This window comes from Rhinopithecus bieti, unplaced genomic scaffold, assembly GCF_001698545.2.
Source record: "Rhinopithecus bieti isolate Rb0 unplaced genomic scaffold, ASM169854v2 scaffold_10354, whole genome shotgun sequence".
Classification (NCBI taxonomy): domain Eukaryota; kingdom Metazoa; phylum Chordata; class Mammalia; order Primates; family Cercopithecidae; genus Rhinopithecus; species Rhinopithecus bieti.
This window is the reverse complement of record NW_016806491.1, coordinates 1,081,589-1,107,089: the sequence shown is the minus strand read 5'-3', so window position 1 is coordinate 1,107,089 and position 25,501 is coordinate 1,081,589. Positions and strand designations below refer to the sequence as shown.

Genomic DNA, 25,501 nt, shown 5'->3' with positions numbered 1-25,501 from the left:
AGCCAGGATGGTCTCGATCTCCTGACCTCGTGATCCGCCCGTCTCGGCCTCCCAAAGTGCTGGGATTACAGGCTTGAGCCACCGCGCCCGGCCGACAGCCCCAGATCTTTTAAACCTTGAGTCACCATAGCACAGGTCTCTTGCAAGGACAAGGTTGGGGGTAGGGTCACAGATTAACAGCATCTCAAATACAAAACAAAATGGAGTCTCTTGTGTCTACTTCTTTCTATATAGACACAGTAACAGTCTGATCTTTCTTTCTTTTCCCCACAAGACTTTTCAGTATTTTGGCCTAGGTTTTTGTTCGAATGAGTTCAAATGCGTGAGGTTTACTTGTTTTCTGATTCTGATCTATAAAAATGGGTGGTCTCAAGAGACCAAAGTTTATTTATAGCCAAAAATGACAAAAGGAGTTCTTATTCTCCTGAAATAGGAAATTTTGTGTTCCCATAGTCAAAACAGTAAACAATTTTTGAAATTAAAGTTGAGAATCTTGAAATTCATTTATTTCAGTAGAATAAAACAATAAGCAGCATGAAAACATAAAGTGCTACATAAAAGTCCCATATTACATAAATTTTGAAAAGTTCATTGGCTTAAACAGTTACAGGTGAAACAGATTACGTATTTTTTTTTTTCAAGCATGCTATTTTAATTACCTTGATATCTCATCATGTGCTATGTTGGTCAAAGAAAATGTCATGAGTTATCTAGATCTGAGGATTAAAGTAAGGAGGAGTCCTCAGCCTTTACTTACCAGAATATACATCAGTTTTACCTGTATGCTGGAATTAAGGAGTTAAAGTAGGATTTAAAGATAATAGTTTTATGAAGAGGCCTTTCAGTGGGGCTTGGACAAAAAGGGCCCCAAAGACCAATTTTACTCATTAACCTCATGCTGGGAGTCAGATTGACAACTTAAGAGTTTTTAGGTAGCATATGTGAGGAAAAGGGAAGAAGAAAACGGTGCCCCTTTCAGATGGTGCTTCAGGTGCTAAAAAAATATCCCAACACAAACAAACAGGTGGCTAGCTGACAGGTGAGGGAAGAGATGCAAGTCAGATAGCAAAGGATCTGCACAATGCAAAATCTTCTTGGCTTTTTTTTTTAACTTAGCAGTGAATGCAGCAGGATTGGCTTAAAGTATAGGTACATCCCATGGAAACGTGCAACAAGATCATGTCGATCCAGAGGCTGGCTCAAGTTTGACTGAAGGGAAATGGAGGGAAGACTGTTCCTAGCACACAATCTCAGCAGAGGTTGAGGTGGTGGGGATTTCTTTATTCTCCTATGACGCTACCTGGTTTTCCCAGCTGGGTCGGTGACTTCTTGCTAGGAGACCACTGAGCACTGAACCAAGGTTTCTAATATGTTTCAAATCAAGACTTTAGAATGTATTTTCTTACAGCAATAAAGTTATAAAATGGTAACCTATGATTTTCCTCATATGAGATCTTCATAAAGTCCTTGAGCTTTTTAGACTTTAACAAATTCAGCTACAGATATAAAAAATGATATGTAAACACTTTTAAAATGAAAATTTATTAAAGTTTAAGACAATTCTGTATTATATAATAGTGTACAATATGTTCTTAGTTTAGATGTAGAAATAAAGGAAAGTTGTCTCTCAGATGAAAACAGAAATTGTGTCTGACAGTTAATAGAACGAACGTTCCATAAACAGGAGTAAAAATTAAATTTGCCTTTAAAATGATTATTCAAATTATTTCTCTTGTCCATAATTTCACTTAGTTAAAACCATGTAAGGACTTTATGAATACCCTCCCCTATACTATTCAAGATATACATATGGGCTAACTTTCGTGGACTGATCTAGAACCTAAATACCATTTCCAACATTGTCTGACTTGTAAAAAAATTAACTTACAAATAACACTTTTGGAGCATAACCTATTTGAAAGCTTGGAACTACCTGAATTTAAAAATTAAGTCTTCATTAACAACACCCTCAAGAGTGCCCTCAGTGCTGCGAACTGAACATGCTGAAGGCAACGTTTTTCTGTGATTCTATGGTCTCACCAGCCATTGTGATGATATTATTATCTACTTGTGGAGCTAGCTAGAACTAAGTTATATATTGATTTTTCCACTGAAAATTCCTTCCTGGGCTCTGACTAGGTGGACAATTCTAAGTAAAGGTTTTTCTAACGTCTATCACTGTTACTTGGGCCCTGAGGTTTTCTATTAAAATAGTACATGAAATATTTCAATATTATGCATATTCCTGGAATAATTAAAATTTATACTGATTATAAAGCTAGGCATATAATACATCCCAAAAGACATACATTTCAAAGCAGAGCAAACATTCAAATCTTAAGATCCCCCCATTTAACTTCTGGAAGAAAACCAAGCATCTCCTGGCTTGGGCCCTTTCTTCCTTAAACAAAATCTATGGAAGACTGTTTTATTTCTTTTAAACTTGTGTGGGTATGGCAGCAGGGGGCAGGGGGCAGTGATGATAACAGCATATCAAAGTGGTTACAAAGTACTCCCTCTTCAAGTAGCATCCAGTGACAAAGATGTGATCTCATTTCCTCATAAATGTTTGACTGAAATAAAATTATTTTCACTGAAGAATGTTTAGGACACAAATAAAGTCACAGAATGAGCAATCCCTATAAACATCTCCTATAAATGACATTTTAAGGAAGCTACTTGAGGAGTTTTGCCTTCCCTTTTCAACTCTTCTGTCCCTATACATTCTACATATGTAGAAACAGTGTACTCAATAAGTAGTATTGAGTAACTAGTAATACTCACTGGAACTTAAAACATCATCTTTTATCCAAAAATTTCAAAGAGCTATATAGGAAAGTATTACAAATGTACATAAAAAGAAGGTGAAGCATGAGAAAAAACAAGTTATTTCCCTGCAAAGCAGATCAAATAGTGAGACAAGGAACTTTGACTTCCAGTCCCTTTAAGCAGGACATAACTGCTAGACATAGTATGAATGTCTAGATATATTTATACTAAACTTATAAGGATCAAAAAAGGAATGAAGGGTAAATACAAAATAACTTTTTTGTAAACAATTCTTAGATTATACTCAATGCAGAATGTTTAATGAAGCAGTTGAGTCACAGCTCTTAAGTCACAAAACAATATTATAACTCAAAGTCAAATATGTATTCATTGGCCAGATATATTCGTCGGAATATAAGAGCTGCCAATGCCAAAGTCAGGATGACAATCAGTACAGCTGATCCGCCATGATCAGTGTGGGTGTCTCTTGGCTGGTGGCCTTGGATTCCATCTGGTGAAGTAGAAGACCTTCTCTGACTCTGCTGCTGGGCCCGGCGCTGTCGAGGGCTCATGGAGGTATTCTTCGCTACAGGGTGGGTAGGTTGATGAAAGGATGCTGCCGAAGAATTCTGGACTCCATACTAGGAAATTTTAAGAAACTTTGTTTGAAACTGGCAAATAAGTTTGTAAATATACTTGCTATCTATCCAAGAATACACAGAATCTCAGAGGGCAACATATGACTAAGGGCAACACTACCAAGAATGATTGTTACTAATAATATATCCCTTGAGGGGCATCTACATTTAGGTTCAAACAAAAGTCATAACTTAGGACAGCTTTTTGACCTTTTAATAGTTTTATTAATATATTTAGAAAAACATTCCCTTAAAACATTGACTGTAGATGATATTTTAACACATACAGTTAATGAAAATATTTATATACATATAATGTTTTAATTTAATTAAAAATGTCAGATGCCTTTTGTCTCTATTTTTTTAATCATTTTTTTTAAAGAGATGGGATCTTGTTACATTGCCCAGGCTGCTTGAACTCCTGGGATCAAGCGATCCTCCTGCCTTGGCCTCCCAAAGTGCTGGGATTATAGGCGTGAACCAATGTGCCCAGCCTCAGATGCCTTTTGGATGGTATATCACTGACTAAAAATCAAGTGCCTTGATATTATAAAATTCTAAATTTTTTCCTATTTAAAACAATCATACAGCACTTTGGGAGGTTGAGGCAGGAGGACTGCTTGAGCCCAGGCATTTGAGACCAGTCTGGTCAACATAGTGAGACACTATCTCTACAGAAAAATTTTAAAACTTAGCCAGGTGTGGTCATGCCCACCTGTGGTCCTAGTTACTTGGGAGGCTGAGGCAAGAGGATTACTTGAGCTCAGGAGGTTGAGGCTTCAGTGAGCTATGATCACATGCCTGCACTCCAGCCTGAGCAACAGAGTGAGACTCTCTCTTAAAAAAAAAAAAAAAAAAATCACATTCTTAGTTGTCCCTAGTGATATATATATATTTATATATATAAATTTTTCTATAATAACCTAGAATAACCAGCATGTGTGAGGGAGTTTTGCTTTTAATATAAAAGAAATGGCTTATTCAGAACCTCGATCCCTGCCCTGGGAAAAGGGAAAACCTGACAGACTGCAAAACAAAACTGCCATCAGTGTTTTCCCATTTCTACATTTCCCATTGCTTTTGATGCTAAAATATCTGCATCAAAAGCAACAGATGGCCTGATATTATCTGCTGTATTTAGAGTTTTGGCAATCTCTTGCCTCTCCTCAAGGCTAACAACAACAACAAAAAAATCATAGCTTATCTGGGATTTGATGTATAACATCTCAATTAATTTATATTACACTTAATGTAAAATAACCACCCTTAGCCAAACCAGGTTTCAGTTACTTTCATAGTGGTCAAATTATATAATCATACTCTGAGAGAGTTTATATGCAAATATAATTAAAAACTTAACTTGCAATTGTAGACAATTTATTGCTTGTTGGTATTTTAACCAAAAATGGTCTCAATTAATGACCTCTGTCTATGAACAAGAATTCTAAGTTTTATGTATTAAATCAAAATGAGAAATACTACTATAATACTATATTTTAAGTAAATTAGAGTAAACACTCTAATTTACTTAAACTTCTTGATTTATTTAATTGTATTCCTAGCATATTTTAAAAGTACCAATCCTAAGATTCATTCATTCAATCAACAAATAAACACTGACAATCTACTATATAGAAGGCACTAAGCCAGGCACTGGGGATACAGTGGAGAAGTTGAAAGAGACCCCTGATCTTCACGGAACTTACATTCTGGGAAGAGAGATAGACAATAAATAATTACAAAGTAAATTACAACTGGAATAAGTATAACTGGAATATGTAACAAGGGAACTTAACATAGACTGAAAATACATGAAAGATTTAAATACATCACAAACATTAGGAGGCTGTCCTAAAAGGTGAAAAAAGATTACCACCTTCCTTTTTGTAATAGAATGCTTCTATTAAAAAAAACCAAAAAACTATGAAATAAAAGTAATTAGAAAGCTTTTTAAATATTTTGAACTAAAACATATTGCCTTTAAAATTAATTCATTATTTTCCCCTGCGATTCATAAAATTACACTGGGATCACATAAAAATGATTTAAACTCATCCCGACACACTTTTTTCTCGGACCTCCATCTTCAGTCCCCCTAGACTACTACCCTGTTCTTCTTCAACCAACTTTTCTCTGCCCAGCTTATTCTCTGAACAGGAGAGACTCACTCAAGACTATTCAGTCCCACTTTATGTAAGTTATTTGCTGGGTAAAGGGCAAATCTATATTTGCCCAACTTCTATTTCAATTTTCCCTCACCCTTTATATTTAAAGTCTTCAATAAACTGGAGAAACAACAACAAAAGAGATGTGACTACTTAACCAAACAATCTGTTACCAAAAAGACTTAATATATTTAAAAGACAGTTCATCTTTTAAATATGGGAAGGAAAATCATTTTTTTCCCATAATCCTAATTCTTTGGCACCAATCCGGTCATATTTTTTAAATCACTCTCTGATCACCTAGGCCAACCAATTTCTTAGACAACAGGCACAACTAACAACACCCTTAGCATTCATTCTTTTATTCAACAATTATTTACTGGACACTTACTATATACGAGGTAGCACTGTCCAACAGAATTTTGTGATGATAATAATGTTTATGTCTACACTGTCCAATGTGGTACCCATTAGCCACATGTGGCTATGGAGCACTTGAAATGTGGTTAGTGTGACTGAGGAACTGAATTTTAAATTTTACTTGATTTTGATTAATTTAAATTTAAACATAGACAGCTGCATGTGGCTGGTGGCTACTGTGTTGGACAGAGCAAGTCTAAAGCAAATTTTTGGCTCTAGGACTTTATTAAGTCAGTACTTAAATGCAGCTGAACAATTCTGCCAAAAATAGTGTCTATTTAGAAAGTGGCTAACATATGGATATTTTGTTTTATTCAGAGTCTAACACTATATTAAAATTAACTTTTCAGACAATCATAGAATTCTGGAGGGACAAGACAAAAATTATTTAATCCAGCCCCATTTAACAAAAAAAGAAAACTGAGGCCACAAAGCATGAACAACTTGCTCAACATAATATAATTCATTAGAGGGACTGATAAGTTAGAATCCAGTTGTTAAGAGAACCAAATTTTTCAGATATTTGATCTAGGATTTTCTCCTCCTATTGCAAACAATGATAATGATAGAGACATACATATATATTGAAAGATAAGAGCCATACCGATGTACTGGCCGTAGCACCCTGGAATGTTGTAGGTATATCATCTTGTAAATCAGTTAGTGAAAAAGAGTGGTTTAAGTCTGACTCAGAAATAGTCTTTCCAGATGAATTGACTTCTGCCTATAAACAAGATAGGCCCAAGAGCAATGTTACAACAGGAAACATACACAATCTACAACCTGCTAAATCACCTCTGTTGGATTTAATTGCTAGTTGAACATCTATTATTAGGCAGTTAAGCACTGAGCACTCCTGTGTCCAACACTGTACTAAGTATCATAGGAAGACACATAAACAACACCTGTTCTCAAGAAGCTGTTACTTGGTAAGGGACAAAACTAACACCCATGGTTCACAGTCCACAATGCTAAAAAGCTCTCAAAACTCAAGGTTTTCTTGGTAAATTTTAGGCAAAGCCTGATATGAGCTGATGTGAAGCTATGAATAGTCTTTATCCCACATTAGTGTAAACATTAATCCCACGTTAATGTAATATTCTCAGATTTGCTGAGGAAATCCTAATGGATTTGATTATGAGGTGCTGCCCCAGATCACACGGCAGGTTAGTTAATATATGGTATAGTAAGATCTTTTCTTAAGTCTGAAAAATTCTCATGTACAAAACACATTTGGTCCTGAGATTTTTCAGAAGCAATTTTAAGTGTAATAGGAATCCTCAGAAGGAAGAAAGTAGACATGTTCTGAGCTACTCCTCCTCCAGGCACTACAATAAAAGAGAAGGGAACTAGACCTGGAAAGACAGACAGTCCATAGAGAAGTGGACAGGGAGGAGGAGAGAGCATGCTGCTTAATGCAGGTTGGCATTTCTGTTTGTGAAGCTAATTAAATTCCAGGAGGATTAAATACTTAATACTTTATATATGTATGTATGTATGTATTTATGTTTTTTTGAGACATAAAACATAAATACCTACAGTGAGACAGGCTCACTGCAACCTCCGCTTCCTGGGTTCAAGCAATTCTCCTGCCTTAGCCTCCCAAGTAGCTGGGATTACAGTCGTGCACCACCACACCCAGCTACTTTTTTGTATTTTTAGTAGAGATGGGGTTTCACTGTGTTAGCCTGAATGGTCTCAATCTCCTCACCCCGTGATCTGCCTGCCTCGGCCTCCCAAAGTGCTGGGATTACAGGCGTGAGCCATTGCACCCAGCCAATATTTTCAATAATTAAATATTTAATACTCAAAGTATTAAAATACTATATAATCCTATGGTTGGGTAAAACATACACAGAAAAAAGGGATATATGGGAGGGATGCCAAATTAACAGTAGCTATTTCTTGAGGGTGGGATTATGAACGTCATTTTCTTTTTCTTTTTCTTTTTTTGAGACGGAGTTTCACTCTTGTTGCCCAGGCTGGAGTGCAGTGGCGCAATCTCGGCTCACTGCAACCTCTGCCTCCCAAGTTCAAGCAATTCTCCTGCCTCAGCCTCCCAAGTAGCGGGGATTACAGGCATGCACCATGACATCCAGCTAATTTTGTATTTTTAGTAGAGATGGGGTTTCTCCATGTTGAGGCTGGTCTTGAACTCCTGACCTCAGGTGATCCGCCCACCTAGGCCTCCCAAAGTGCTGGGATTACAGGGGTGAGCCACCATGCCCAGCCATCATTTTCTTCTTATTATCTATATTTTCTGTAATAATAGGTAGAATTTATTAAGCACCAGGGACAGTTCTGAATGCAACCCATGTATTACATATATTAATTCAATCCTCACAACAATCCTATGATATAGGTACCATTATTATTTATAGATTAAAAAAAGGCACAAAGTGAGTGGTTAATTAATACGTCTGACATCATACTACTACTAAGCAACAGAGCTGGGATTTGAACCCTGGCATTGTATACCAGAGTTCAAGTTTTACTCACTCACTATGCTATAAAGCTTTCATGAATGTAGTTAGGAATTCTGTAATAAGAAAAAAATTCCATGCCAGTATTACAACATTTCATGTACCCTATACATATATACACCTACTATGTAACCACAGAAATTAAAAAAAAAAAAATGAAAAAAGAAAACATTTGCAAATGTTATATTGTAATAGAACTGCATTGCTTTCCTTTCTATGCAGAATCCAGCAGTAAACAAAAGGGCTACAATATTAGAATTTATTTAAGAATTTATAGTACCTTAAAACTGATTTGCCTAGCCAGTTCTTTGGCTTCTTGGTCAGCTTGGCTCAAATCGCTTCCAGATTTTAAAGGCAACAGGACATCCTTCATGGCAGAGCCACATCCTTCACAACAGAAATCTTGTGATCTGGGAGAAAACAATTTTTTAAATGAAAATAAATCAAATAGTTAAATGTTTAATTCCCTCTTACTGAGACACTCAAATGCTGAATCATTAAACTTAAAAGAAAGGAACATTGGAAAATTCCACATCACATTTATCCACATGCTATGAATTAGACAATTAATGTAATAATTATAGTCCTGGACAAGTAAATCTTAGGCTGGCTTTAAAAAAATCCAGGGCTCAGATCCTATTTTTCCAATAAACTATCTAAAGAAAAATAAGTTTTATATCTATACAATGAGAAAATTGTCTATTATACAGTCCTTGAGATCACATATAACAAAACTATTTTAAGGCTGTGAAAAAAGTCCTTTAACAAGATCAAATTATCTGTTACAGAAAATATATAAAGCAGTAAAGAAACCAAATTTTAAAATTAGAATTGTACAGATTATTTCTAGAAAAAAAAAAAAACCCCTCCGGCCGGGCGGCGTTTGGGCCCAAGCCTGTAATTCCCAGCCACTTTGGGAAGGCCGAGAACGGGCGGTCACCGAGCTCAGGAGATCGAGACCCATTTCCTGGCCTAACACGGTGAACCTCGTCTCTACTACAATACCAAAAAAACTACGCCAGGCGAAGGTGGCAAGGCGCCTGTATCCCAGGGCTATCGGGAGGCTGAGCAGAGAAGGCGTAAATTCGGGAGGGCGGGAGCTTGCCCAGTGAGGCGAGATCCCGGCCACCCTGCACTCCAGCCCGGGCCGACCCAGAGTGGAGACTCCCGCCTCAAAAAAAAAAAAAAATAAGAAAAAAAAAAAACCCTCAACCAAATAGAGTTATAACCTTGAAAGACTTGGGAGAACTTGCAGAAAATCCAAAGACTTAATTTATTACTGATTATATATTAAGTAGAGACTCAGGATATATCTGTTAACTAGACTATTTTCTAAAATATATTTGTCTTTCCATTTTTCCCTTTGTATTCCAGATATAGTCAAAACTTCCTTGAAGTTTACAAGAGTCATATGAGGATATGAATTACTGAAAGTAAACATGCACCATATATAAAATATATATTGTTATATTGTTGAACTTCTTTTAAAAAATTGTTTTCATAGTACTTCTAGTTCTATTCAAAACCTTAGGTCTTAAAGAACATGCTATTTAAAATTATGAAATATCATATAAACAAAATATATGTAAAAGTAGCAATAATTTAGTTTTTCTGTTTGTTTGTTTGAGACAGGGTCTCCTCGTTCTATCACCCAGGCTGGAGTGCAATGGCACAATCATGGCTTGCTGCAGCCTCAACCTCCCAGACTCCAATGATCCTCCCACCTCAGCCTCTTCAGCCTCCCAAGTAGCTAGGACCACAGGTGTGTGCCACCACGCCCAGCTAATTTTTTTTTTTTTTTTTTTTTGTAGAGACAGTGTCTCCCTATGTTGTACAGACTGGTCTGGAACTCCTAGGCTCAAGTGATCCTCCTGCCTTGGCTTCCCAAAGTGCTGGGATTACAAGCATGAGCCACTGTGCCCAGCCTAATTTAGTATTTATTGATGAGTATTTCTTGTTTGACCAGAAGTGGCACTGTTGTCCACACGCCTTTGAGAATTGGTTATATACAAATTATTTGCTTCAAAATGTATTCACTTTTAACTGAGTCAGATGAAACTTAAGGAGAGTGTTTATTTTGAATGTATTAGTTTATCTACAGTGGTAGCACACTACCTTGGCTGAATACAAAATCTCTTTGTTTTTTTTGAGACAAGGTCTCAACTCAGTCCCCCAGGCTTGAATGCAGTGGCACAATCATGGCTCACTGCAGTCTCAACCCCCCCAGGTCAAGGAATCTTTCCACCTCAGTCTTCCAAGTAGCTGAGACTACAGGCACGTGCCACCACGCCCAGCTAATTTTTGTATTTTTTGTAGAGATGGGGTTTCACCATGTTACCCAGGCTGGTCTCAAACTCCTGAACTCAAGCAATCCACCTGTCTTGGCCTCCCAAAGTGCTGGGATTACAAGTGTCAGCCACCATACCCAGCCCAAAACAATTTTTTAAAAGGTTTCTATTATAGACTGAGCATCTAGAATATATAGTGAGAAGCCTAGAAGAACAAGAACTCCAGTTTTTTTTTTTTTTTTTTTTTTTTTTTTTTTTTTTTTTTTACCTTGCACATGAAATCAAATGGATAAAAGCATCTAAATTGAATGAAAACAAATACTATGTATTCAAAGTACATAGTGTAATCTATCAAGAGTTGTACAAATAAAGTACATCCCCAGAGTTTGGAAATAAGATTTAAAAAGAAAAGTTGCTTATAAGACCAAGAAGTCTACCAAATCTTCCAGATGCTAAAATGTAACTATTTGATTTAGCAAATATCTGCAGAGGGCCTACTCTGGGGTGTGCTAGGGTAAAATATGCTATAATTTAATTAGCACAATATGTCTGAAGGGTGGTAGGCAGCAGACTCCAGAGCAGAAAAATTATCAACATCAAAAATTAGGTATCAGCGCTACTCAAAGAGGGGCTACTCTGAATGGAAGGACTGATCTTGGTTATATAGACAAAAATGCACCTGCACCTGAAAAAACCAGAGAAGGCATCACTTCTCTGTTTGTGATTGCCACTGGGCAATCACAACTTGATAAAGAAAATCTCTCTTGCTTTATTCCAGATCACTTATTAAGCACTTGCTATGAGCTAGATGCAAAGATGAATAAAGTGGATTCCCTCCCGGCCCTCAAGGGGTTTGTAATCTTGTGGAAAGCTACAAATAATTGCTCTGGTTCTTTTCCATCTGTAATTCCATATAAGTGGAAACAAATGACTGGTATTGTTTTCCAGGAGAATATATCTCCTACTGTATTAAAAAAAATAGTGAAATAGTATCAACTACTTTTTAAGACTAGATAGCATTAAATAAATTACTTAGATTCTGGTCACTCCAAGGAAATTATTACAACTGAATTTCTAAAAGAGCAAAACTGAGATAAGATCCTGTAGCTACAGTCACTCAGAAAGTAAGTCACATAGTAAGAGGCAGGCCCTACCTCCTAACAGCCATTACCCTGAATACCATTCAGACCTCAACAAGAATGAAATGCAAAACTTACTTTTTGGCAAGTGCTCTTCTTTCCTCAGGAGTGTAATCTAGAGAACCTATGGCTCCCTCTCCTTTTGTTGGCATAAACCCAATGATGGCTAATAATGCTGTCCTTACTGAAATAAAAAAGTAAATATCAATCTAAATTGCTTTGTAAAAGCAACTGGGTTTATTCTGGAAAAGAACAAAAGAGAGTATTATACTTCATAACTATGAATTGACTGAAGTTATAAGAGATTTTTATTCACTATAAATTAACACTTACTACTCCATGAAGGCTGCCAAGTTTCAGGATGATGTCCTGAGATGCTCAAACAGATTTTCTTGCCCACTTCAAATCGTCCATTAGCCTGAGGAATAAACAATACATTTAGAAAATTAAATACGTGTGTTTAATGTTTATACTTTCTAAGTAAAAATATACTATTTATATATAATAATTTTAGAGATTATCTTAAAAAGATTTTTTTAAAAAATGTAACCTCTAATGGGGCACAGATTTTTTTGTCCTTATAGACTCCAAAAATACTTGTTGGATGCTGAATAATAAAAGCTGTTTTTAGAAGGTGTTTTACAGTACCTTTTGAAACTGAGTTGCACAACTGAAATCTAAATAATTAACACATAAAGTTTTACTGGCCAGCGAAGTGGCTCACGCTTGTAATCCCAGCACTCTGGGAAGCTGAGGTGGGAGGATCACTTCAGGCCAGGAGTTCAAGACCAGCTTGAGCAACCTAGTGAGACACTGTCTACAAAAAAAGAAAAAAAGATCTCTTTTCTTCCCCTGAATCCATCGCCATGAAGGTGGAGCTGTGCAGTTTTAGCGAGTACAAGATCTACCCCGGACACGGGAGGCGCTACGCCAGGACCGACGGGAAGGTTTTCCAGTTTCTTAATGCAAAATGCGAGTCGGCGTTCCTTTCCAAGAGGAATCCTCGGCAGATAAACTGGACTGTCCTCTACAGAAGGAAGCACAAAAAGGGACAGTCGGAAGAAATTCAAAAGAAAAGAACCCGCCGTGCAGTCAAATTCCAGAGGGCCATTACTGGTGCATCTCTTGCTGATATAATGGCCAAGAGGAATCAGAAACCTGAAGTTAGAAAGGCTCAACGAGAACAAGCTATCAGGGCTGCTAAGGAAGCAAAAAAGGCTAAGCAAGCATCTAAAAAGACTGCAATGGCTGCTGCTAAGGCACCTACAAAGGCAGCACCTAAGCAAAAGATTGTGAAGCCTGTGAAAGTTTCAGCTCCCCGAGTTGGTGGAAAACGCTAAACCGGCAGATTCGATTTTTAAATAAAGATTGGATTATAACTCTAAAAAAAAAAAAAAAAAAAAAAAAAAAAAAAAGAAAGAAAATTAGCCAGGAGGGGTGGCGTGTGCTTCTAGTCCTACCTACTTGGGAGGCTAAGACAGGAAGACTGCTTGAGCCCAGGAGTTCAAGGCCACAGTGAACCATGACTGCATTGCTGCATGCCAGCCTGGGTGACAGTGTGAGACCCTGTCCCCAAGAAAAGAAAAGAAAAAAAAAAAAAAGAAGAAGAGAGGAGTATCAGCTAATACTTGTTAAGCAGCTTCTATATGTCAGGTACTTTATGGTGTGATTACAATTACCAAACACAAAATTCCTTTTGACTGATGAGAAAACTGAATTTTAAAGACATTATGTAACCCACCCATAGTGTAATGGAAAGAGCACCAGTCAGAATCTAGGCCTACTGGCTCTTAAACAAATGCTCTCTCTGTTATACAAAATAGAGGTAAAAGCAGCATTAATTTGGTATTTATTGATGAATACCTGTTGTTTCACCATTTGCTACTCCATGTGGGTCAGATGTTTAACTTAGATAGAACAGGATGAAGACTGAGAAGAAGCAGTGAGATTTCTCAAACTGATCTCTGAGATTGGTGTAGTTTCATGTTTCAACAGGGCACTATGTGTGGAAGGTGGACTCCAGCAGGCTACACTAGAGAAAGGATGCCTTGGAGGTTACCAAAGAGAAAAACAGGCACAGCTTAAAGTGGTAACAGATACAGGGAAAGGTTTTTGTGTTTGTTTTTGCTTCTTTCAAGGTTAGGGGATAATTAAACATAGTTAAAATTAAAGGAAATGAGAGAAGAAAAGCTTAACAATTAAAGAGGAATTAGATCAATAGTTTTCCTTGGCCGGGTATGACGGTGACTCCTGTCATCCTAGCACTTTGGGAGGCTGAGACGGGAGGATTGCCTGAGGCCAGTAGTTCAAGACCAATGAGACCATGTCTCTACCAAAAAACTTTTTAATTAGCTGGGCACAGTGGCATGTGCCTATAGTCCCAGCTACTCAGGAGCCTGAGGTGGGAGGATTGCTTGAGCCCAGGAGTTTGAGGCTACAGCGAGCTATGATTGGGCCACTGCGCTCCAGCCTGGGCAACAGAGCAAGACCGTGTCTCTAAAAAAAAAGAAGTTTTCCTTCACATGAGGAAAAGACATGTAAAGTTGGAGAGAAAGGGAGAAATTCTGAGATATAAATAGTAATAATAATACTAACACTTATTGAATACTCTGTGTCAGACTCTATTCTAAGAGCTATACAATAAGATATTGATACTTTTCATCCCACATAAACTCAGTGAGGTAAGTATCATTATTCTCTTTGCAAAGATGAGAAAACTGAGGAAGAGAGCGTAAGAAAGGTGGGAAGTTGAGAGAGACAATGTGATTACAAGGTACAATAACATTAGCTAACCTTTAGTGAGTACTTATGAAGTGCCAGATGTATATGCCCAGCGCTTTGCATATATTAATTCATCGAATCCTAACAACCATGATGTGACATTTATGCATTCAGTTGTATCATTTTTACTTTTCAGATGCATCAGTTTCCTAGGAATTATTTTGGAGGAAAAAAATTGTAGTCCCAGGGCCTGGACCCCAAAAGCAAAATTATACTGTTCTATTATTTCTTAATGAAAATAATTTGCTTACTATATTTTGCAGCTACCAAGAAGAGTTAAGTCACGAGCATTCTAAAAATCCAAAATTCTTACCGTTAGGAGAATAATGCTTGGTGGTTTCATGGGATACTCTGGTGGCAGTACTATCCGCCCATGATAAACTCCTCCATCAAAATCGGAGTCTGGAGGCCCTCTAACCGTGAAGTGCCATTCAAAAGGTTATCCTGAACAAAACAATAATCCACAAGGAATTAATAATATTAAAAGTTTGATCATTTTATCTGAATATCAGAAATATTACCAGGCAAGAAAAATTAAATGCTTTGTATTATTGCTAGTATAGTTTCTAATGTATGAGATGTCTTGAGAATATAAGTGATAAATTGAATTTATAAGTGAAAGCTATTTAATCTAGCTTTCATGTTCCATTGAGCTAAAATCTTTTATAATAAACACATTAGCCAGGCCCGGTGGCTCAAGCCTGTAATCCCAGCACTTTGGGAGGCCGAGACGGGCGGATCACGAGGTCAGGAGATCGAGACCATCCTGGCTAACACGGTGAAACCCCGTCTCTACAAAAAAATACAAAAAACTATCCGGGCGCAGGTGGCGGGCACCTGTGGTCCCAGCTACTCAGGAGGCTGAGGCAGGAAGAATGGCGTAAACTCGGGAGGCGGAGATTGCAGTGAGCTGAGATGCTGCCCACTGCACTCCAGCCTGGGCGACAGACGCGAGACTCTGTCTGCAAAATAAATAAATACAATAAATAAATAAGATAACACATTAAAAATTTCTGAGTGTTATATATTCACAACTTACAGGTTTAAATTAGAAATTAATCCTTAAAAGAATAGCAAATTACAATAATTATAAAATCAAAAAATTACTGTGTTTGGGTTATTTTAACAAATCTTTAAAAATTATCCCTTATAGATCCCTAAGAGCTTATTTATAAAATGGTAATATTAATATATTTAATGTCATCTTACAGTTAACATATACTTTTCAGTTTACAAAATACTTGCACTTAAGTTATATTTTTATTCCCACTGTTACCATGAAAACCTGCCTGAGTATATTTAAATGCCCTCCTTTTACAATGAGAAGACTGAGAGAGGTAGAGATGCTTGTACAAAAAGCCTTGAGTAGCTACGGAGACCCATCAAGAGGCTTCCAAACTGTAAAGTATCTGGGGTTCTTTCCACCTTCCCTCCCTCAGACTCAAGATCTAACCTCAGCTGGGTGCAGTGGCTCACACCTGTAATCCCAGCACTCTGGGAAGCCAAGGTGGACAGATCACGAGGTCAGGAGTTCCAGACTAGCCTGACCAACATGGTGAAACCCCGTCTCTACTAAAAACACAAAAATTACCCGGGCATGGTGGCACACGCCTGTAATCCCAGCTACTCAGGAGGCTGAGGCAGGAGAATTGCTTGAACCCGGGAGGCGGAGGTTGCAGTGGACCGAGGTCACGTCACTGCACTCCAGTCTGGGCAACAGAGCGAGACTCCATATCAAAAAAAAAAAAAGATCTAACCTCAACTTAGCATCTGAAACCCATCTTATAAAGACCACAAAATCTGTTTCTTCTAAAGTGATTTGGAATGGCTAATGAAATATTCAGGAAATACAGTGAATAAAATGTCAGACTACATCACACACATCTGTAATGACTCAAAGCAATGAAAAGCAATTTTAAAGAATTTGTTTTAAATATTAAAATCCATATGAAGAACATGAAGATAGAAACTAACCTCTAAAGGTTGCGCATGGTAATGATCTGTTGGATCTTTCAATTCTGCCGCTTCTTTCATTAAACGTTTAACAGCTAAAATAAAATTCATAAAATAGAGATATTTAAAATATACTTTTCTGAATGATTAACACAGACTTACAAGCCTAATGAAAAATGTGTAGAGAACTAGTGCAAATGAGCATATGGCAAAGGTTTAATTATAAGATGATGGGAATAAATAGAGGGGGAGAGGAAGGAAATAGTTGCTAGGCATTAACACTTTAAAGAGTTATATATTAAATACATAGTGAAGACACTATTTTTATTTAATAAGTACTTATACTTCCTATAAGGTGGTATTTATTGAAGTGCTTTTACAGACATTAATAACTCATTTAACCCTTAATACAACCTTACTAGATAGGTATTATTTTTATCCCCATTTTCCAGATGAAGAAGCCGAGACACGGAGAGATTATATAACTTGTTCAAGGTCACAGAGTAATGACGGAGATGGGATTCCAACACAGGCAGTTTGGCTCTACCCTGTTAAAATATCTTTATTAACAAAAAATGTATCATCTGGATCTCATGCTCAGTGAACAGGAAACACCCCTATATCCTCCACCTCTTCGTACTTGCCATCCACTATCTTGCATTAAATTAATGGACTCTCCCCTGAATTCACTGACTCTCCATAGCCCTGATGAAATTCCTTCTTGAAGTGATTCTTCAGCTTCACTAAAACCACCAGTCCACTGACCCCACAACTTTCTTCACCCCTCCTATACTTATATTCATTTTCCTCTTTATCCACACCCTTGGCTCTTAGGAGTCCCTCTGTCATGCTCCCTTAATAAAATCCAACCGTGCCTGACCCAACCCAACTATCTTATTTGGTGTCCACACCCAAACAGCTGAGCATCACTGAAAGGAGGAAAAAAAGTCAGAGAGTCTGGTGCAGTAATGCCATTACGAGTCATTACCAACAACCTCTACTGGGATACAATGCCACCTACCGTCCCCACATTTCTCTAGTAAGCCTTCAGCCTACTCTTTCCACCTAGCACTCCAAGATTATTTTCCACCTATTCTAATTTCTCCTCTGTTTCAGTTAATGGCAGCCAGCTTTTTATCTCCCTGATGAATGACTGCTAGCAGGAGCTGCTCAGATGCCTATCACAATCTACAATCCTATCTGTATCTGCACCCTTTGTCCTCTATTGGCTCTCAAAATTCAATCCTTTGATATGTGCTCTGGATCCCAACCCCTCTCATCTCAAGCTTCTGGTGCTAAAACATGTCAGGATACTGCAGTGGGATGGCTGAGCCAGGGAAAAGGATTCTCAAAACTGTGTTTGCAACCACTGTTGCAGTTCAAAAGAGAGATGTGCACCAGATGCTGGGAGGACAGGCTGGGCATCTAACTTTAGAGCAGATGGAAAAGAAAAGGAGTCAGGTACTGACGTGAAAAAAAAAAACAGTAGAAACTACCCAGGTAGATATGAATAGGAAGAGGAAATAATAAAAGTAAAATGTGTAGAGGCACAGGTTGGAATGGTATGGGGAGAGAGACTAACCGAGAAGCAACCCCTACACGTATACAACCACAACGGTTTGGTATGTATCAGGACTTTTGCATAAAATTTCATTTGAGGCCAGGCGCAGTGGCTCACACCTGTAATCCTAGCACTTTGGGAGGCCGAGGTAAGTGGATCACCTGAGGTCAAGAGTTCGAGATCAGCCTGGCCAACATGGTGAAACCCTGTCTACACTAAAAATACAAAAATTAGCCAGGCATGGTGGCAGGCGCCTGTAATCCCAGCTACTCGGGAAGCTGAGACAGGAGAATCACTTGAACCCAGGAGGCGGAGATTGCAGTGAGCCGAGATCGTGCCATTGCACTCCAGCCTGGGCTTCAGAGAGAGACTCTATCTAAAAAATAAATAAGGCTGGGCGCAGTGGCTCATGCCTGTAATCCCAGCACTTTGGGAGGCCGAGGCAGGTGGATCACCTGAGGTCAGGAGTTTGAAACCAGCTTGACCAACATGGTGAAACCCCATCTCTACTAAAAATACAATATTAGCCAGGCGAGATGGCGCATGCCTGTAATCCCAGCCACTAGGGAGGCTGAGGCAGGAGAATCGCTTGAACCTGGGAGGTGGAGGTTGCAGTGAGCCGAGACTGTGCCACTAGATTCCAGCCTGAGCAACAAGAGCGAAATTCTGTCTCAAAAAAAAAAAAAAAAAAAAAAAACCCTCCAGGCTGGAGGGCAGTGGTACGAACACGGCTCATTCACTGAAGCCTCAACCTCCCAAGCTCATGCGGTCCTCCCACCTTGCTCTCCCCAGTAGCTGAGGCCACAGGCATGCACCACCATGCCTGGCTAGAGCCGGGGTCCCACTGTCTTGCCCAGGCTGGTCTCAAGCAATCCTCCTACCTCAGCCTTCCAAAGTGCTGAGATTACAGGTGTGAATCACCATGCCTGGCCAAAAATGTTAAGTTACTATCCTACTTCATAATTATTAATATTCTTTTCCATTTCTTACTCTGAACTAAGTCCCTATATGCAGAGACTTTGTTCACTGGATCATCAACTATTTATTGAGTTCCTACTAGGTACTAGATGCTACAGCTTCATGCGTCAACAAAATATGGCTTTGGTCACTGAAGACCTATGGCTGGGAGGTGCAGTCAAAACAAAACAGCATGATAAATGCTATATTTGAAAACATGTACATACTGAGACACCCTCTCCCTCCAAGTCTAAAGACTGGGCTTTGGTCAATTCCTTGAACACACTTTACCTCCCCTCCACTCTTGGCCTTTCTATACAGCTTTCCTCAGGGCCCAGGCTGCTCCGGCCCCATCCTCCACCTCACCATCTAGTCTGGCTACCCTAGACCTTTAAGTAACTTATCAGGAACGTCTCTATGACACCTTCCCTTGTCGCCACCCTCCCCACCCCTCCCCCCCAACAGTGCTTGGAAATTCCAATCTGGGCATATCAAAATCCCTGAGGCGTCCTAGGGAGGGGTGGAGACTAGGAATGCTCTCTGAATTACTCTGATTAGATTTAGAAACCACTGCCCTAGAGACCAGGTTGAGTCTCCTTGCTCTATGCCATCATAACACTGTATTTTTCTTCTCATGAAGTTCGTCTCACTTGTAATTACTTTTTTAATATCCGTTTTTCCTGCTAAGCAATAGTAATGACAGTATAGCAGTACAGTCTCCTCAGGGCTTAGCACATGGTAAGCACTCAAATATTAGTTGAGTTACATTTTACTATCTTCTCTCAACATAGCTCTAAGAATCCAATTAAAGGCAATGATTTTTCAACTTAACAAAACAAAATCCTTCATTCAAAGAAAGTTTAATGAGAACCCCAATAGGTGAAAAAACCCCAGGACCGCTTTGGTTGCAGAGGCCAGTGGTAGGACCTGCAGGCTATCTACTCCCCATCCTTCCATTTCACTCCTGAAGGAATCCATGGAACAAGGATGGAAAACCCTGCTTTCAAGCCACATAAACTATCATTCCTTTAAGTTAATATTAGTAGATAAAAATACAATTACGGAAGCTGTTATGAAGTTAATTAGTTTGGAGATGCCAAAATATTGTTTTCCTTCATTCTTTGTCAACTGGCTGAACTCAATAATGATTAAGCTGAAGTCAGATTTTATGTCATTCTATACCCTTATCACATTTTCTCTGCCTCTCCCCTACTCAGCTCACCTAAACAGGAAAGAAGATAAACACTCAAAACTTGTATCTGGGTATTATGAGAGATATATAAAGGGTCAGAATTGTTATAAGAATGTATCTGTATCAATCCTGTAAAGGAACAATCATTAACGATCATTGGTTCAACAACTAAACAGCTGATTTTATTAGTTCCTAAGTCACTCAAGCACATATCATGTAAGAGCTAAGGGCATGTAGCCAAGAGGTGAGATTAGTCTCTTGTTTCCATAATCTATTTTTTCCAAAAATAACCTATATTATGAATGCTTCAGTGAAAAGGAACAGGGACTCGATTTAGAGCTGCATTAAAATTCTGACTCTGACATTTTGTAGCTCTAAGTCCTTGAACAAGTCACTTGATCTGATTGTGGCTCGATGTTTAATCTGTCAATTAAGAGTCAATAATTTCTCCAGAAAATTCTCCTTTCCTTTCCACCCCTCCTTCTTGCCCAGGCCCTGAGTTATTAAGGTTGAAAATGGACTGGCATATAAGGCCTTCTCAGTGATTCTTCCTAACTCAAAACCATGCCTCAGCAGATGTCGCTGGCCTTATGGTATGGCTCCCTGGCTCCTGAGGAGAAATACCAGTGTTAGGAAACAGTCACGGTTCAGAATGCTGCCTGGCAACCGGGCTACAGCATAGTCTGCCCCTCCTGATGCTTTATCTCTTGCTGCTACACGGCTAGAGAGGAAACTTTTTTATTCCAGCTCCTCTCCTACCTCTTGGAAAGGTTGTTCCATGGAATCCTTTCTCTGTGGCGAGATAAGATGTGCCAGGAAATGAGGGGGTGGCCCCTGGATGCCTGCTCTTGTTCTTCCTTCTTATAGAGGCCACATGGGCACTCTGGAGCTATGCTGTAGGTGCTGTGGGCCTAGGCATTAGCATTCTTCACACACCGGGGCTAGCTCACTAGGCTCACATTGGGGTTTGTATCCAGCTAACAATAAAAGGATCTTCTACAGGCCACTGTGTCCCATATATGGATTTCTCTTGAAAAGCAATTGATATTATCAATTCCCAAAGCATGAATGAAATTCAGGAGACAGGTATATTAAGGAAGGCATGCTCCCTAACTGCCTCTTCCTGCTCCCATAATGAACGTACTTAAGTAAATGCCTACAGAGTGATGTTTCTGCCCAGGAGGACCCTGCAAAGGTATCAGTTCACCAAACATTTAAAGAATGTCTGAGTGTTGGAGATAAAAGAATGACCAAGACCTGCTTCTTGTCTTCCATAACATTGAGCAGAGAAAGACATGAAGATAATTACAACACAAGTGGTAATACTGACCAAGTATATATGTACAAGTATATATAGGAACTACTTTAGTCTGCCTAGGGGAGCTAGACAAGGCTAAACCTTAAAGTTTGAAGAACTATAGGAATTTCAGATGGATTTAAAGGAAGGCATTCTAAGCAGAGGTTCCAACGGGAACCAAAGCATGTAAGTGAGAAAAGCTACTCCAGATGGAGAGTCATTCAGGCAAAATGGATAGGTAAAAATGCAGGCCTGGTGCAGTGGCTCTCACCTGTAATCTCACCACTTTGGGGAGCCACGGTGGAGGGAACACTTGAGCTCAGGCGTTTGAGACCAGCCTGGGCAACATGGTGAAACCCTCCTCTCTACAAAAAATATAAAAATTAGCTGGGCATGGTGGCACACACCTGTGGTCCCCATTACTCGGGAGGCAGAGGTGGGAGAATCGCTTGAGCCCAGGAGGTTGAGGCTGTAGTGAGCTATGATGGCACCACTGCACTCCAGGCTGGGAGACCCTGTCTCAAAAAAAAAAAAAAAAAAGAAAAAGAAAATGCAGAAGAGCATAAGAATGTGGACAATGAGGCTGGTGAGGAAGGCCAGGGTCAATCATTAGGCCAAGCTAAGCAGTTTACTTTGAACTTTATCGACAGCTATCAGAAAGCTACTGAAAATTTTTCAATTTGAGGGGTAATCATTTTTTGTTTTAATTGATCTGGTGACAACAGTGACTGATTCGACATATGTGTTTGTGTGTGTGTATTGAGTTGTGTGTTTCAAGGCAGGGATGGAGCAAGGAAGCTGACCAAGAAATAAAAAATGACTCTCATAGGTGCCTGAGTGCTGTCTATCCCTGGGATATGAAATATTAGGGTAAACTGCAAGTTTAGGGGAGGAGAAGAAAACTATGAGTTTCGTCTTTATACTTGTAAAGATTTTTTTTGCTTCATGGGAAATAAAGATGAAGATGTTGAATCACCATAAGTTCTGTGTATCTATAGCTTAGGAGAAGGGTCTGAGTTGGACATGAAATCTTGAGTGGATTAGTGTGAAGGTGCAGTTGACACCAATGCCATGCATAGGTTACTCCCTGGGTTAAGCCATCCTCCTTCTGGTGGAGGCAGTGGGTACTTTTGCACCAGTCTCTTATACTCCCATCACCTGCTGCACATGTCAATGGCCCCCTGATGAAGAAGCTGCCAAAAGAGGTGCTTTATACACATCTCCTCACTTTGTACTATAAGACCCTACTTCCTTGGCTAGAGCAGACCCAAACACGGGTCAAGTAAATTGATCCATAGACAACTACTGACAGGTTAGTCAGAGGCTTTGAGGTGATCCTACACAACAGCTCTATCCACAATCACTAGTCCATTCCAAAAAAAACCATAAAGGAAAAAGTTTCCCCACCTATGACATGAACAAATTTACTATATCCACATGCTAGTACACTGGCCCTTAACCAACTATCTGTATTGTCTTCACTTAATCTTTCCACTCATACATCAAAGACAATCCCACATCAGATAAAGAGTAAAAGATTATGTCCCTCCGATTGTGTGGTTGTTTTTTTGTTTGTCTGGTTGGTTGGTGTTTTACGTGTGTGTGCACCCTGCCATACACAGGAAACTGGAGTTTTCAGTTGCTCCCCTTCACACAGGAACTACTCTAAAAATAACACAGGACTGAGAATAAAGCAAAGGAAGGAAGCATTTTCACGATGCCTCCCAGCATTTTCAATAAGTCCCATATCTCACCTAATTCAACTTCTCCATGAACTCCAAATAATTCACACATTAACAAAATAGATTTTAAGAAGCACTGTTTTTTTTTTTTTAGAACCGCAACACTATCTTTGAGGAAATGAAACCAAAAAAAGGAAGCAATTTATGACACAGTTAGAAGCATGTCAACCAAAGCTCAACCAGCTAACAATAGTTGACATACTTTGGAAATGTAAAAAATTCTGGAGAATTTTAAAAACTTATCATCAAAGTATTAAGTCTAACCTATAGAAATTGAGCGATGTTTTCTGACAACAATCTCTTGGGTTCCACCAGTTCTCCATTCCAGACTGCACTACTACTCACATGTGCATTATCCTCTGGACCTTTCACTGACCACCTCTGCTGTCCTAAGGAACCATGTGACCAGGAGGCCATCATACATTTTTACCCAAACAGTTCTAGTTAAATCTACCACAATGTAAAGAATTCAATCATTTTACCATCTACCTTAAAAATTAAGCTTTTCTTTCCCTCTTTCTCTTTGGTCTTTTCTTCCTCCTTCCCCACCCCAGGGTTCTTTTGTTTTATTTTTTTGTTTTGTTTTGTTATTTTAGATGGAGTCTCGCTCTGTTGCCCACACTGGAGTGCAGTGGCGCGATCTCGGCTCACTTGACCTCGGCCTCCCTGGGTTAAGCCATCCTCCTGCCCCAGCCTCCCGAGTGGCTGGAACTACAGAAGTGCGCCACCACCATGCCCGGCTAATTTTTGTGTTTTTAGTAGAGACAGGCTTTCGCCATGTTGGTCAGGCTGCTCTCCACCTCCTGGGCTCAAGCCTCCCAAAGTGCTGGGATTACAGGCATGTGCCACCGTGCCAGGTCTTCATCAGATTTTTTAAGGAGTCAGTGGCCCCTAAAATATTATGACCAATTCTACACACTTGGTCACCTAAGGACATTTCTTAGCCTGACAGCACTCAGGCTAACAAAGCTCCCTCCAATCAATATCCTCAGGCTTTTCTGGGGTTTTTGCATATTCTGAAACCTTACAAAAAACCGAAAGATTCACAATGTCAACTCTTTACAAAAGGATGCTCGTCTTGCTAATTCCTACTGAGAAACAGCTTTTTTTGGAAGGAAATGTTAAGCAACGCAAAAGTTAGTGAAATCACTAATACCCTAGAGTTTATCATGCAGAGTTAACTGTGGAGTTTCTTCCTCCTGACAAAATGTGTCAAGGTACAGATAGAAAAAATACCATTTAGAGGATCCAATGATTATGTCAAGCCTGTTTCATTAAGCTGAGAAAGCTAGTTGCTTATCTTTATAATGCACCAGAAAGTAAAGGCTAGTATTGCTGGGACTGCTTGTGTAAATAAAGCAGGATCATTAAATGCAGGAAAGGAATCGCTACGACTGAAGACAGATATATTTCATATTAGCCAGTCTGGCAAAAATCAAGGTTAGCTCTCAAGAACAGGGCTCAACGAGGTGTTTTTTGTTGTTGTTGTTTTGTTTTGCTTTAGCTCTACAGTTAACTGGTTTAGTTACAGAACATTTCCTTTTATGTCTGTAATCGCATTCGCCCAAGTGCTGCAAATAGGATGTTTAAACGACCAACTCCTCAAATGTGAGTAAATCAGCCGGCTAACAGAGTCCAGTGACAGCGACGGGGAGGGAATTAACGACGGTGTTCAGGATGCAGGTACAGCGAGGGGGTTGTTGACTATCGCCCACCCACATCACCTTTACACCTGTTCTCAGGGATGAGTTTCTCACCCAGCTCTACGGGACCGGGCGAAGACGAGAAAAGGGGGAGGCTGGGTGCTGCGGGGCGCTGGCCGGCCGGGGGATTGGCAGCGGGCGTCTACCCGGCCACCCGCCCTGCGGCCTGCACTTCCCGGGCAGGCGGCGGTCTCGCGTAGAGCGCGAAACCAGGAGCTGAGCCGCGAGTGGTGCCAGACGTGAGGGGACCGCGGCGACCGCCCCGGGGTCCAGGGTCACTCCGCCCTCCTAGCCCAGGGGCCCCAGCCCTGCTCACCTGGACTCTTCAGGTTGTAGCGGGTCTCCATGGCGGGTCGCTGGCCTGGCTCCGGCCTCCCGGGCAGCTGCCACCTCCTCTCCACGCGGCCGCTGCC

General features: G+C 39.6%; 1 protein-coding gene and 1 pseudogene across 2 annotated transcripts; one reads left to right on the top strand and one right to left on the bottom strand.

Annotated features, from left to right (window-relative positions):
• Positions 1-573: 573 nt before the first annotated feature.
• On the bottom strand, positions 574-25,501 carry UBE2J1 (ubiquitin conjugating enzyme E2 J1). The gene is given in 8 exon segments (XM_017876809.1): positions 574-3,410; positions 6,597-6,716; positions 8,756-8,885; positions 11,981-12,086; positions 12,236-12,320; positions 14,997-15,127; positions 16,654-16,731; positions 25,405-25,501. Coding segments are annotated over 8 exon segments (960 nt in total). The 5' UTR covers positions 25,436-25,501; the 3' UTR covers positions 574-3,131.
• On the top strand, positions 12,727-13,317 carry LOC108532631 (60S ribosomal protein L24 pseudogene; annotated as a pseudogene). The gene has a single exon (XR_001886505.1). The product of XR_001886505.1 is annotated as a 60S ribosomal protein L24 pseudogene (transcript).